Source organism: Coregonus clupeaformis, chromosome 8 (assembly GCF_020615455.1).
Source record: "Coregonus clupeaformis isolate EN_2021a chromosome 8, ASM2061545v1, whole genome shotgun sequence".
Lineage (NCBI taxonomy): Eukaryota > Metazoa > Chordata > Actinopteri > Salmoniformes > Salmonidae > Coregonus > Coregonus clupeaformis.
This window is the reverse complement of record NC_059199.1, coordinates 8904192-8919191: the sequence shown is the minus strand read 5'-3', so window position 1 is coordinate 8919191 and position 15000 is coordinate 8904192. Positions and strand designations below refer to the sequence as shown.

Below are 15000 nucleotides of genomic sequence, written 5' to 3'. Positions count from 1 at the left end.
TCAACTATTAAAGACTACCAGAACCCACTGGATTCTCCAATTACATTGAATGAACTCCAGGACAAAATACAAACCCTTCAACCCAAAAAGTCCTGTGGTGTTGATGGTATCCTCAATGAAATGACAAAATATACAGACCACAAATTCCAATTGGCTATACTTAAACTCTTTAACATCATCCTCAGCTCTGGCATCTTCCCCAATATTTGGAACCAAGGACTGATCACCCCAAACCAAAAAAGTGGAGACAAATTTGACCCCAACAACTACCGTGGGATATGCGTCAACAGCAACCTTGGGAAGATCCTCTGAATTATCATTAACAGCAGACTTGTATATTTCCTCAATGAAAACAATGTACTATGCAAATGTCAAATTGGCTTTTTACCAAATTACCGTACGACAGACCACGTATTCACCCTGCACACCCTATTTGGCAAAGTCTTCTCATGCTTTGTTGATTTCAAAAAAGCTTTTGAGTGTCTGCTATACAAATTGATGGAAAGTGGGGTTGGGGGAAAAACATACGACATTATTAAATCCATGTACACAAAGAACAAGTGTGCAGTAAAAATTGGCAAAAAACACACACATAGTAAATCTCAGTAAGACCAAAATAATGGTACAAATTCCATCTAGACACCGTTGCCCTAGAGCACACAATAAACTATACATACCTCGGCCTAAACATCAGCGCCACAGGTAACTTCCACAAAGCTGTGAACGATCTGAGAGACAAGGCAAGAAGGGCCTTCTACGCCATCCAAAGGAACATAAAATTTGACATACCAATTAGGATCTGGCTAAAAATACTTGAATCAGTTATAGAACCCATTGTCCTTTATGGTTGTGAGGTCTGGGGTCCGCTCACCAACCAAGAATTCACAAAATGGGACAAACACCAAATTGAGACTCTGCATGAAGAATTCTGCAAAAATATCCTCCGTCTACAACGTAAAACACCAAATAATGAATGCAGAGCAGAATTAGGCCGATACCCGCTAATGATAAAAATCCAGAAAAGAGCCGTTAAATTCTATAACCACTTAAAAGGAAGCGATTCCCAAACCTTCCATAACAAAGCCATCACCTACAGAGAGATGAACCTGGAGAAGAGTCCCCTAAGCAAGCTGGTCCTGGGGCTCTGTTCACAAACACAAACAGACCTCACAGAGCCCCAGGACAACAACACAATTAGACCCAACCAAATCATGAGAAAACTAAAAGATAATTTCTTGACATATTGGAAAGAATTTACAAAAAAAACCTGAACAAACTAGAATGCTATTTGGCCCTTAACAGAGAGTACACAGTGGCAGAATACCTGACCACTGTGACTGACCCAAAATTAAGGAAATCTTTGACTATGTACAGACTCAGCGAGCATAGCCTTGTTATTGAGAAAGGCCGCCGTAGGCAGACCTGGCTCTCAAGAGAAGACAAGCTATGTGCACACTGCCCACAAAATGAGATGGAAACTGAGCTGCACTTCCTAACCTCCTGCCAAATGTATGACCATATTAGAGACACATATTTCCCTCAGATTACACAGACACACAAAGAATTCGAAAACAAACCCAATTTTGATAAACTCCCTTATCTATTGGGTGAAATACCACAGTGTGCCATCACAGCTGCAAGATTTATGACCTGTTGCCACAAGAAAAGGGCAACCAGTGAAGAACAAACACCATTGTAAATACAACCCATATTTATGTTTATTTATTTTCCCTTTTGTACTTTAACTATTTGCACATCATTACAACACTGTATATAGACATAATATGACATTTGAAATGTCTTTATTCTTTTGAAACTTCTGAGTGTAATGTTTACTGTTTATGTTTATTGTTTATTTCACTTTTGTTTACTATCTACTTCACTTGCTTTGGCAATGTTAACATACGTTTCCCATGCCAATAAAGCCCTTAAATTGAGAGAGAGCGAGAGAGAGAGAGAGAGAGAGAGAAAAATGCCTAAGTTTAGAGCATATTTAAAACCCTTTATACTGTAAGCCTTATAGGGCTAAATGATGTTTACGTATTTGCAGAAATCTCACTACGAATTCACTAAAAAGAATTCCCTCTTTTACTGATCGACTAAAAAACAAATGTCTGTGTCTGCATGAGTGTGTGTGTGTGTGTGTGTGTGTGTGTGTGTGTGTGTGTAACCCTTTGATGTAACTGAGTTCTAGTGGGCCAATACAACTCTTTACAGGGCTGCTGTCTCCACAGAGAGGAGGAGGAAGGAGGGAGGGAGGTGAGGAAGGAGATGAGGAAGGAGGGAGATGGGAGGGAGGTGAGGAAGGAGATGAGGAAGGAGGGAGGGAGGGAGGGAGGTGAGGAAAGAGGTTAGGAAGGAGGGAGGTGAGGAAGGAGGTGAGGAAGGAGGGAGGGAGGTGAGGAAGGAGATGAGGAAGGAGGGAGGGAGGAAAGGAGGGAGGGAGGTGAGGAAAGAGGTTAGGAAGGAGGGATGTGAGGAAGGAAGGAGGGATGTGAGGAAGGAGGGAGGGAGGTGAGGAAGGAGGTGAGGAAGGAGGGAGGGAGGTGAGGAAGGAGGGAGGGAGGTGAGGAAGGAGGGAAGGAGGTGAGGGAGGTGAGGAAGGAGGTAGGGAGGTGAGGGAGTAGGGAGGTAAGTGGGGGGATAAGAGGTCAGGTGTGAGGGGTAGAAGGTGAGAGGAACAGGGGAAAGGGGGAGAGGGCTGCAGAAAAAAAGGTTGGGATAGAGAAAGGGGGAGAGGGAGAGCAGAGAGAAAGGACTAGGGGGTTGGGGGATACAGGAAGAGAGGTGAGGGCAGAGAGAAAGGACTAGGGGGTTGGGGGATACAGGAAGAGAGGTGAGGGCAGAGAGAAAGGACTAGGGGGTTGGGGGATACAGGAAGAGAGGTGAGGGCAGAGAGAAAGGACTAGGGGGTTGGGGGATACAGGAAGAGAGGTGAGGGCAGAGAGAAAGGACTAGGGGGTTGGGGGATACAGGAAGAGAGGTGAGGGCAGAGAGAAAGGACTAGGGGGTTGGGGGATACAGGAAGAGAGGTGAGGGCAGAGAGAAAGGACTAGGGGGTTGGGGGATACAGGAAGAGAGGTGAGGGCAGAGAGAAAGGACTAGGGGGGTGGGGGGATACAGGAAGAGAGGTGAGGGCAGAGAGAAAGGACTAGGGGGTTGGGGGATACAGGAAGAGAGGTGAGGGCAGAGAGAAAGGACTAGGGGGTTGGGGGATACAGGAAGAGAGGTGAGGGCAGAGAGAAAGGACTAGGGGGTTGGGGGATACAGGAAGAGAGGTGAGGGCAGAGAGAAAGGACTAGGGGGGTTGGGGGATACAGGAAGAGAGGTGAGGGCAGAGAGAAAGGACTAGGGGGTTGGGGGATACAGGAAGAGAGGTGAGGGCAGAGAGAAAGGACTAGGGGGTTGGGGGATACAGGAAGAGAGGTGAGGGCAGAGAGAAAGGACTAGGGGGTTGGGGGATACAGGAAGAGAGGTGAGGGGTCATGGTGTGTGTGTTACCTGAGGGTCACAGCGTATTGAAGCCACTCCACCCCCTCCCAGAGAGCTTTGCAGGACGAAGTTGAGAGCATGAATCCCTGGTAACTCATAACTACAGGAGAGGAGAGCAGACGGTAAGAACACACCCACCCCCAGAAACACAGCACATGGCAAGCATAGCCATTAGCTCTCGTTAGCATAATCAGTGTCAGACGTGGAGTCGTGGTTAGCTGCTGGAGGAAACAGAGCCTCCGTCCCAAAAGGCACCCTATTCCCTATATAGTGCACTACTTGTGACCAGGGCCCAGAGGGTCGTTGTGACCTCCATGGGGAATAGGGTGCGGTTTGAGACGCCCTCCTCCACTCTAGCCTGGTCCCTTGGTGTGGAGGCTCATTAAAACCCATCTGCTGCCTCTTACCTCAGCAAGGAGAGAAGAGGAGAGGAGAGGAGAGGAGAGGAGAGGAGAGGAGAGGAGAGGAGAGGAGAGGAGAGGAGAGGAGAGGAGAGGAGAGGAGGAGGAGGGGGAGAGGAGAGGAGAGGAGAGGAGAGGAGAGGAGAAGAGAGTGGTCATACCCCCCCAGTAATACCATGGTCATCCCCCCCCCCCCTCCCTCCAGTAATACCATGGTCATCCCCCCTCGCTCCAGTAATACCATGGTCATCCCCCCTCTCCAGTAATACCATAGCCATACCCCCTCTAGTAATACCATGGTCATACCCCCCCCTCTAGTAATACCATAGTCATCCCCCCCTCTAGTAATACCATGGTCATACACCCCCCCTCCCCCCCAGTAATACCATGGTCATACCCCCCCTCCCTCTAGTAATACCATGGTCATACACCCCCCTCCCCCCAGTAATACCATGGTCATACCCCCCCTCCCTCCAGTAATACCATGGTCATACACCCCCCTCTAGTAATACCATAGTCATCCCCCCTCCCTCCAGTAATACCATGGTCATACCCCCCCAGTCCTACCGTGTGACAGCATCATGTGTATCTGGCTGTATGAGGTGTTGAAAGTATCCCTCCACCACTGCTTCAGTCAGGTGTTGCTTCAGGTAGGGAAAGTAGAGGGGGTGCCGTGATATCACACCTGAGGGGGGAGACAGAGTCCATTATTATCAGAATTAAAAGGCCTATGTTCCTCCTACTGATGTTAACAGTCTCTCCTACTGCACTGTGAATTAGTCATACTGATGTTAACAGTCTCTCCTACTGTACTGTGAATTAGTCATACTGATGTTAACAGTCTCTCCTACTGTACTGTGAATTAATCATACTGATGTTAACAGTCTCTTCTACTGTACTGTGAATTAGTCATACTGATGTTAACAGTCTCTCCTACTGTACTGTGAATTAGTCATACTGATGTTAACAGTCTCTCCTACTGTACTGTGAATTAGTCATACTGATGTTAACAGTCTCTCCTACTGCACTGTGAATTAGTCATACTGATGTTAACAGTCTCTCCTACTGTCCTGTGAATTAGTCATACTGATGTTAACAGTCTCTCCTACTGCACTGTGAATTAGTCATACTGATGTTAACAGTCTCTTCTACTGTACTGTGAATTAGTCATACTGATGTTAACAGTCTCTCCTACTGTACTGTGAATTAGTCATACTGATGTTAACAGTCTCTCCTACTGCACTGTGAATTAGTCATACTGATGTTAACAGTCTCTCCTACTGTACTGTGAATTAGTCATACTGATGTTAACAGTCTCTCCTACTGTACTGTGAATTAGTCATACTGATGTTAACAGTCTCTCCTACTGTACTGTGAATTAGTCATACTGATGTTAACAGTCTCTCCTACTGCACTGTGAATTAGTCATACTGATGTTAACAGTCTCTCCTACTGTACTGTGAATTAGTCATACTGATGTTAACAGTCTCTCCTGCTGTACTGTGAATTAGTCATACTGATGTTAACAGTCTCTCCTGCTGCACTGTGAATTAGTCATACTGATGTTAACAGTCTCTCCTACTGCACTGTGAATTAGTCATACTAATGTTAACAGTCTCTCCTACTGTACTGTGAATTAGTCATACTGATGTTAACAGTCTCTCCTACTGTACTGTGAATTAGTCATACTGATGTTAACAGTCTCTCCTACTGTACTGTGAATTAGTCATACTGATGTTAACAGTCTCTCCTACTGTACTGTGAATTAGTCATACTGATGTTAACAGTCTCTACTACTGTACTGTGAATTAGTCATACTGATGTTAACAGTCACTCCTACTGCACTGTGAATTAGTCATACTGATGTTAACAGTCTCTCCTACTGTACTGTGAATTAGTCATACTGATGTTAACAGTCTCTCCTACTGCACTGTGAATTAGTCATACTGATGTTAACAGTCTCTCCTACTGCACTGTGAATTAGTCATACTGATGTTAACAGTCTCTCCTACTGTACTGTGAATTAGTCATACTGATGTTAACAGTCTCTCCTACTGTACTGTGAATTAGTCATACTGATGTTAACAGTCTCTCTTACTGTATTGTGAATTAGTCATACTGATGTTAACAGTCTCTCCTACTGCACTGTGAATTAGTCATACTGATGTTAACAGTCTCTCCTACTGTACTGTGAATTAGTCATACTGATGTTAACAGTCTCTCCTACTGCACTGTGAATTAGTCATACTGATGTTAACAGTCTCTCCTACTGTCCTGTGAATTAGTCATACTGATGTTAACAGTCTCTCCTACTGCACTGTGAATTAGTCATACTGATGTTAACAGTCTCTTCTACTGTACTGTGAATTAGTCATACTGATGTTAACAGTCTCTCCTACTGCACTGTGAATTAGTCATACTGATGTTAACAGTCTCTCCTACTGCACTGTGAATTAGTCATACTGATGTTAACAGTCTCTCCTACTGCACTGTGAATTAGTCATACTGATGTTAACAGTCTCTCCTACTGCACTGTGAATTAGTCATACTGATGTTAACAGTCTCTCCTACTGTACTGTGAATTAGTCATACTGATGTTAACAGTCTCTCCTACTGCACTGTGAATTAGTCATACTGATGTTAACAGTCTCTCCTACTGTACTGTGAATTAGTCATACTGATGTTAACAGTCTCTCCTGCTGTACTGTGAATTAGTCATACTGATGTTAACAGTCTCTCCTGCTGCACTGTGAATTAGTCATACTGATGTTAACAGTCTCTCCTACTGCACTGTGAATTAGTCATACTAATGTTAACAGTCTCTCCTACTGTACTGTGAATTAGTCATACTGATGTTAACAGTCTCTCCTACTGTACTGTGAATTAGTCATACTGATGTTAACAGTCTCTCCTACTGTACTGTGAATTAGTCATACTGATGTTAACAGTCTCTACTACTGTACTGTGAATTAGTCATACTGATGTTAACAGTCTCTCCTACTGCACTGTGAATTAGTCATACTGATGTTAACAGTCTCTCCTACTGTACTGTGAATTAGTCATACTGATGTTAACAGTCTCTCCTACTGCACTGTGAATTAGTCATACTGATGTTAACAGTCTCTCCTACTGCACTGTGAATTAGTCATACTGATGTTAACAGTCTCTCCTACTGTACTGTGAATTAGTCATACTGATATTAACAGTCTCTCCTACTGTACTGTGAATTAGTCATACTGATGTTAACAGTCTCTCTTACTGTATTGTGAATTAGTCATACTGATGTTAACAGTCTCTCCTACTGCACTGTGAATTAGTCATACTGATGTTAACAGTCTCTCCTACTGTACTGTGAATTAGTTATACTGATGTTAACAGTCTCTCCTACTGCACTGTGAATTAGTCATATTGATGTTAACAGTCTCTCCTACTGTACTGGGAATTAGTCATACTGATGTTAACAGTCTCTCCTACTGCACTGTGAATTAGTCACACTGATGTTAACAGTCTCTCCTATTGTACTGTGAATTAGTCATACTGATATTAACAGTCTCTCCTACTGCACTGTGAATTAATCATACTGATGTTAACAGTCTCTCCTACTGTACTGTGAATTAGTCATACTGATGTTAACAGTCTCTCCTACTGTACTATGAATTAGTCATACTGATGTTAACAGTCTCTCCTACTGTACTGTGAATTAGTCATACTGATGTTAACAGTCTCTCCTACTGCACTATGAATTAGTCATAATGATGTTAACAGTCTCTCCTACTGTACTGTGAATTAGTTATACTGATGTTAACAGTCCCTCCTACTGTACTGTGAATTAGTCATACTGATGTTAACAGTCTCTGCTACTGTACTGTGAATTAGTCATACTGATGTTAACAGTCTCTTCTACTGCACTGTGAATTAGTCATACTGATGTTAACAGTCTCTCCTACTGCACTGTGAATTAGTCATACTGATGTTAACAGTAGCTACTACTGCACTGTGAATTAGTCATACTGATGTTAACAGTCTCTCCTACTGCACTGTGAATTAGTCATACTGATGTTAACAGTCTCTCCTACTGTACTGTGAATTAGTCATACTGATGTTAACAGTCTCTACTGTACTGTGAATTAGTCATACTGATGTTAACAGTCTCGCCTACTGTACTGTGAATTAGTCATACTGATGTTAACAGTCTCTTCTACTGCACTGTGAATTAGTCATACTGATGTTAACAGTCTCTTCTACTGTACTGGGAATTAGTCATACTGATGTTAACAGTCTCTCCTACTGTACTGTGAATTAGTCATACTGATGTTAACAGTCTCTTCTACTGCACTGTGAATTAGTCATACTGATGTTAACAGTCTCTCCTACTGTACTGTGAATTAGTCATACTGATGTTAACAGTCTCTCCTACTGTACTGTGAATTAGTCATACTGATGTTAACAGTCTCTTCTACTGCACTATGAATTAGTCATACTGATGTTAACAGTCTCTCCTACTGTACTGTGAATTAGTCATACTGATGTTAACAGTCACTCCTACTGTACTGTGAATTAGTCATACTGATGTTAAGTCTCTCCTACTGTACTATGAATTAGTCATACTGATGTTAACAGTCTCTCGTACTGTGAATTAGTCATACTGATGTTAACAGTCTCTCCTACTGCACTTGACATCCCAGAGCTGTACTATAGAGGACATGAGACATCCCAGAGCTGTACTATAGAGGACATGAGACATCCCATAGCTGTACTATAGAGGACATGAGACATCCCAGAGCTGTACTATAGAGGACATGAGACATCCCAGAGCTGTACTATAGAGGACATGAGACATCCCAGAGCTGTACTATACAGGACATGAGACATCCCAGAGCTGTACTATACAGGACATGAGACATCCCAGAGCTGTACTATAGAGGACATGAGACATCCCAGAGCTGTACTGTAGAGGACATGAGACATCCCAGAGCTGTACTATAGAGGACATGAGACATCCCAGAGCTGTACTATAGAGGACATGAGACATCCCAGAGCTGTCCTATAGAGGACATGAGACATCCCAGAGCTGTACTATAGAGGACATGAGACATCCCAGAGCTGTCCTATAGAGGACATGAGACATCCCAGAGCTGTACTATCAAGAGGACATGAGACATCCTAGATCTGTACTATAGAGGACATGAGACATCCCAGAGCTGTACTATACAGGACATGAGACATCCCAGAGCTGTACTATAGAGGACATGAGACATCCCAGAGCTGTACTATAGAGGACATGAGACATCCCAGAGCTGTCCTGTAGAGGACATGAGACATCCCAGAGCTGTACTATAGAGGACATGAGACATCCCAGAGCTGTACTATAGAGGACATGAGACATCCCAGAGCGGTACTATAGAGGACATGAGACATCCCAGAGCTGTCCTATAGAGGACATGAGACATCCCAGAGCTGTACTATAGAGGACATGAGACATCCCAGAGCTGTACTATAGAGGACATGAGACATCCCAGAGCTGTTTTATAGAGGACATGAGACATCCCAGAGCTGTACTATAGAGGACATGAGACATCCCAGAGCTGTACTATAGAGGACATGAGACATCCCAGAGCTGTACTATAGAGGACATGAGACATCCCAGAGCTGTACTATAGAGGACATGAGACATCCCAGAGCTGTACTATAGAGGACATGAGACATCCCAGAGCTGTACTGTAGAGGACATGAGACATCCCAGAGCTGTACTATAGAGGACATGAGACATCCCAGAGCTGTACTATAGAGGACATGAGACATCCCAGAGCTGTACTATAGAGGACATGAGACATCCCAGAGCTGTACTATAGAGGACATGAGACATCCCAGAGCTGTACTATAGAGGACATGAGACATCCCAGAGCTGTCCTATAGAGGACATGAGACATCCTAGATCTGTACTATAGAGGACATGAGACATCCCAGAGCTGTACTGTAGAGGACATGAGACATCCCAGAGCTGTACTATAGAGGACATGAGACATCCCAGAGCTGTACTATAGAGGACATGAGACATCCCAGAGCTGTACTATAGAGGACATGAGACATCCCAGAGCTGTACTATAGAGGACATGAGACATCCCAGAGCTGTACTATAGAGGACATGAGACATCCCAGAGCTGTACTGTAGAGGACATGAGACATCCCAGAGCTGTACTATAGAGGACATGAGACATCCCAGAGCTGTACTGTAGAGGACATGAGACATCCCAGAGCTGTACTATAGAGGACATGAGACATCCCAGAGCTGTACTATAGAGGACATGAGACATCCCAGAGCTGTACTATAGAGGACATGAGACATCCCAGAGCTGTACTATAGAGGACATGAGACATCCCAGAGCTGTCCTATAGAGGACATGAGACATCCCAGAGCTGTACTATAGAGGACATGAGACATCCCAGAGCTGTCCTATACAGGACATGAGACATCCCAGAGCTGTACTATAGAGGACATGAGACATCCCAGAGCTGTACTATAGAGGACATGAGACATCCCAGAGCTGTACTATAGAGGACATGAGACATCCCAGAGCTGTACTATAGAGGACATGAGACATCCCAGAGCTGTACTATAGAGGACATGAGACATCCCAGAGCTGTCCTATACAGGACATGAGACATCCCAGAGCTGTACTATAGAGGACATGAGACATCCCAGAGCTGTACTATAGAGGACATGAGACATCCCAGAGCTGTCCTATAGAGGACATGAGACATCCCAGAGCTGTTTTATAGAGGACATGAGACATCCCAGAGCTGTACTATAGAGGACATGAGACATCCCAGAGCTGTCCTATACAGGACATGAGACATCCCAGAGCTGTACTGTAGAGGACATGAGACATCCCAGAGCTGTACTATAGAGGACATGAGACATCCCAGAGCTGTCCTATAGAGAACATGAGACATCCTAGATCTGTACTATACAGTTTTTGTACAGTGAGTCTGTTACCAATGTTACTAGAGTCTCCCTTGTCTCCACTCCTGGTGTAGGCCAACTCCTCTAGCCTGTAGGAGTGGGGACCACTGGGAAGATCTGGAGAGGGAGAACAGTGAGAGGGAAGGAGAGAGAGAGGGAGGGAGAGAGAGAACAGTGAGAGAAGGAAAGAGAAACAGAAATGAGAGAAGGGTCATTTTTGGAACCAGATATGATTATCATAATGAACCAGTCATCTCAGATGAGACTGTGGTCAGAGAACAGCATTAGTCATCTCAGATGAGACTGTGGTCAGAGAACAGCATTAGACTATGATTATCATAACGAACCAGTCATCTCAGATGAGACTGTGGTCAGACAACAACATTAGTCATCTCAGATGATTGTGGGGATCCCTTTTCCTGCCTCTCTTCATTCATGGATGAGCCAGAGTGTTCCTATCTACGGAGGGGTAGGTAATCTATTACTTCTGTCTCTCTCTTCATTCATGGATGAGCCAGAGTGTTCCTATCTATGGAGGGGTAGGTAATCTATTACTTCTGTCTCTCTCTTCATTCATGGATGAGCCAGAGTGTTCCTATCTATGGAGGGGTAGGTAATCTATTACTTCTGTCTCTCTCTTCATTCATGGATGAGCCAGAGTGTTCCTATCTATGGAGGGGTAGGTCATCTATTAGTTCTGCCTCTCTCTTCATTCATGGATGAGCCAGAGTGTTCCTAGGTCATCTATTAGTTCTGCCTCCAGGAATGCCCAAGAAAACCATCCTAACAGTGACATTCCTGAAACAGCAAATCAATCTCTGAAGAGCTTTACATTGTTTTACTGCGCTCTATAGGTCAAGGGAGAAACAGTTTGCAGGAAGCACTGTGTAGAGGGCTGGGACTGGGACTGGGGGGGGTTGATTAGGGGGGGGTTGAGTAGTGTGTAGAGGACTGGGGGGGTTGATTTGGGGGGGTTGTGTGGAGACCACGTGATGGCGTACCTGGTTGTGTGGAGAACACGTGATGGCGTACCTGGTTGTGTGGAGACCACGTGATGGCGTACCTGGTTGTGTGGAGACCACGTGATGGCGTACCTGGTTGTGTGGAGACCACGTGATGGCGTACCTGGTTGTGTGGAGACCACGTGATGGCGTACCTGGTTGTGTGGAGACCACGTGATGGCGTACCTGGTTGTGTGGAGACCACGTGATGGCGTACCTGGTTGTGTGGAGACCACGTGATGGCGTACCTGGTTGTGTGGAGACCACGTGATGGCGTACCTGGTTGTGTGGAGACCACGTGATGGCGTACCTGGTTGTGTGGAGACCACGTGATGGCGTACCTGGTTGGGTGGAGACCACGTGATGGCGTACCTGGTTGGGTGGAGACCACGTGATGCGTACCTGGTTGTGTGGAGACCACGTGATGGCGTACCTGGTTGTGTGGAGACCACGTGATGGCGTACCTGGTTGTGTGGAGACCACGTGATGGCGTACCTGCAACAGGCACAGCTTTCTCCTCAGCTGGGGGCGGAGCCTCAGGTGAGTCTAACTCCGCCTCAGTGTGCGTCTCAGCGTGCTCTCCACCAATGTGCACATCCACCTGCAGTGGACAAACAATGAATCAATCAGTTTAAGGTCTAAATAAACCAATCAATCTACATTAACCATAAATAATCAATAAATCAACCCATCAATGAATATACCAGCAAATTGATCAATTCATCTGACCAGTATCTATGAGGAATAATATTGTGATGGTGATTTTACCTTCAGCTGAGACTTTGCATGCATGAAGAAGAAAGGTTTCAGAACTGGAGAGCTGCAAAAGTCATCATGAAAATTATCATGAAAATACCAAATAAACAAGAGTATTGTGTGTGTGTGAGTGTGTATGCGAATACTGTTGAATACTTACACTCTTGGTCGTCCTCCAACTATGCCCATGAGTCCAGGGGCTAGGGGAGAGAGGAGAGAGGGAGGAGGGAGGGAGGAGGGAGGGAGAACACACAAACGGTTTAGCTAGTGGTTGTGAGTCTGAGGAAACCACCCTAACATCAGTCCATGTACAGACAGCGGATCAGTCCCAAATGGTACCCTATTCCCTACGTAGTGCACTACTTTAGACCGGGGTCCATAACAGACCCACAGGGCTCTGGTCAACAGTAGTGCATAGGGTACCATTTGGGAAGCATCCAGTTAGCCAGCCATTTGGTAATATGCTATTACTGTCCCACTGTGTCAACATAACACTTCTTCCCACATTCGCTGATGCAGACGAAGTTCAACTAAGGAACTTAGAGGGGGAGTGAGTGAGTGTGTGTCTGTGTTTGACCACAGGCTTGGGGAGTGTGTGTGTGCGTGTGCGTGTGTGTGTGTGTGTGTGTGTGTGTGTGTGTGTCTGTGTGTCTGTGTGTCTGTGTGGTGTGTGTGTGTGTGTGTGTGTGTGTGTGTGTGTGTGTGTGTGTGTGTGTGTGTGTGTGTGTGTGTGTGTGTGTGTGTGTGTGTCTGTGTGTCTGTGTGTGTGTGTGTGTGTGTGTGTGTGTACACAGTCTATGACCGTGGACTGAACTTATTACATTTTTAGATGTTCTGATTAAGCATAAACAGAACATTACACAACATGAACACACGGTGTGTGTGTGTGTGTGTGTGTGTGTGCATGTGTTTACATTAATTTGGTGTGTGCTCATACCCATGCCCGTTCCTGCAGGTGCTATCTCCCTGGCGAAGACCTCCAGAGCTTTCTTCTGTCCATGACGCACAGCCATCCATACTACCACCTCTCTAGGGGTCTGGAGAGAGGGAGGGAGGGAGGGAGGGAGGGGGGAGAGAGAGGAGGGAGGGGGGAGAGAGAGGAGGGAGGGAGGAGGGGGAGAGAGAGGAGGGAGGAAGGGGGGAGAGAGAGGATGGAGGGGGATAGGGGGAGAGAGATGAGGGAGGGAGGAAAGGAGGGAAGGAGGGAGGGGGGAGAGAGAGGGAGGGAGGAGGGGGAGAGAGAGGGAGGGAGGAAGGGGGAGAGAGAGGAGGGAGATGGGGAGAGAGAGGATGGAGGGGGATAGGGGGAGAGAGAGAGGGGGTAGAGAGAGGGAGGGGGAGGGGGAGAGAGGAGGGAGGGGGAGGGGGTAGAGAGAGGGAGGGGAGGGGGAGAGAGGAGGGAGGGGGAGGGGGGAGAGAGGAGGGAGGGGGATAGGGGGGGAGACAGAGAAAGAGAGGGGGGGGAGAATGAGGGAACGTGAAAGAGAGAGTTTAGAAACGTTCTTCTCAAATACAATTAATTGGCTGATACCTCGTGATGACCCGGCTGTCGAGACTCCTACCGGGTCATCAGGTCATGCCAACCGGGTCATCAGGAGGGATCAGCCAATGAAGTTGGATGTCCTGCCAAGTTGACTAAATCACAATGGTCGCTAACTCAGGCTTCTGGCCACTGGAGGACTCCATACAACTCCATGGCCAGGACATAGGTTTGGTTAGGTTTAAAATATAAATAAATCCTAATGTGACTTGATTGTAAAGGATAAGCGCCTAGAATGGTGCAAGAAATATGCCCAAGTTTACACCAATCCAATGCTTTTTAACTTTAGTAGTAGACGTAAGAAGAATCAAGTACATTTATCTGACAGACAGAGAGAGGAGAAGTAATGGTCATTTGACATGTTATGTTTATGGAATATTAAACATGTATCACTGGCTAACCCCTTCAAATAGGGTTAGTAAAAACAGCTGCAACAACAGCTAAAACATAAGGATTACAACACTTCTTCATAAATCTATCAGTTCACATCCAGACAGACAGACAGACAGACAGACAGACAGCCAGACAGATAGCCAGCCAGACAGACAGCCAGCCAGACAGCCAGCCAGCCAGACAGACAGACAGACAGACAGCCAGACAGATAGCCAGCCAGACAGACAGACAGCCAGCCACACAGATAGCCAGACAGACAGACAGACAGCCAGACAGACAGCCAGACAGACAGCCAGACAGACAGACAGCCAGACAGACAGCTTGTGTGTGTTTCTGTTCAAGAAGACTCTGTGTTCCAGAGAGGTGGTTGTTCGGTTTCTCAAGCCTGATGACAGTTGTCCACAGACAGAGGATATTCTCTCCAGGAACGCTTTCGGATGCAGGGGCAGACAG

The 15000-nt window shown here is 45.7% G+C and overlaps 1 protein-coding gene across 1 annotated transcript in view; it reads right to left on the bottom strand.

The window, feature by feature from the left end:
- lratb.1 (lecithin retinol acyltransferase b, tandem duplicate 1) overlaps positions 1–15000 on the bottom strand; it is a 42453-nt gene that overhangs the window by 3865 nt on the left and 23588 nt on the right. Inside the window, exons 13-19 of the mRNA XM_041882317.2 lie at positions 13552–13651; positions 12775–12814; positions 12627–12678; positions 12354–12459; positions 10891–10974; positions 4461–4578; positions 3502–3592 (exon numbers count right to left, since the gene is read on the bottom strand). Of these exons, the coding sequence (XP_041738251.2) occupies positions 3502–3592; positions 4461–4578; positions 10891–10974; positions 12354–12459; positions 12627–12678; positions 12775–12814; positions 13552–13651 (591 nt within the window). The remainder of the gene's footprint in view (positions 1–3501; positions 3593–4460; positions 4579–10890; positions 10975–12353; positions 12460–12626; positions 12679–12774; positions 12815–13551; positions 13652–15000) is intronic.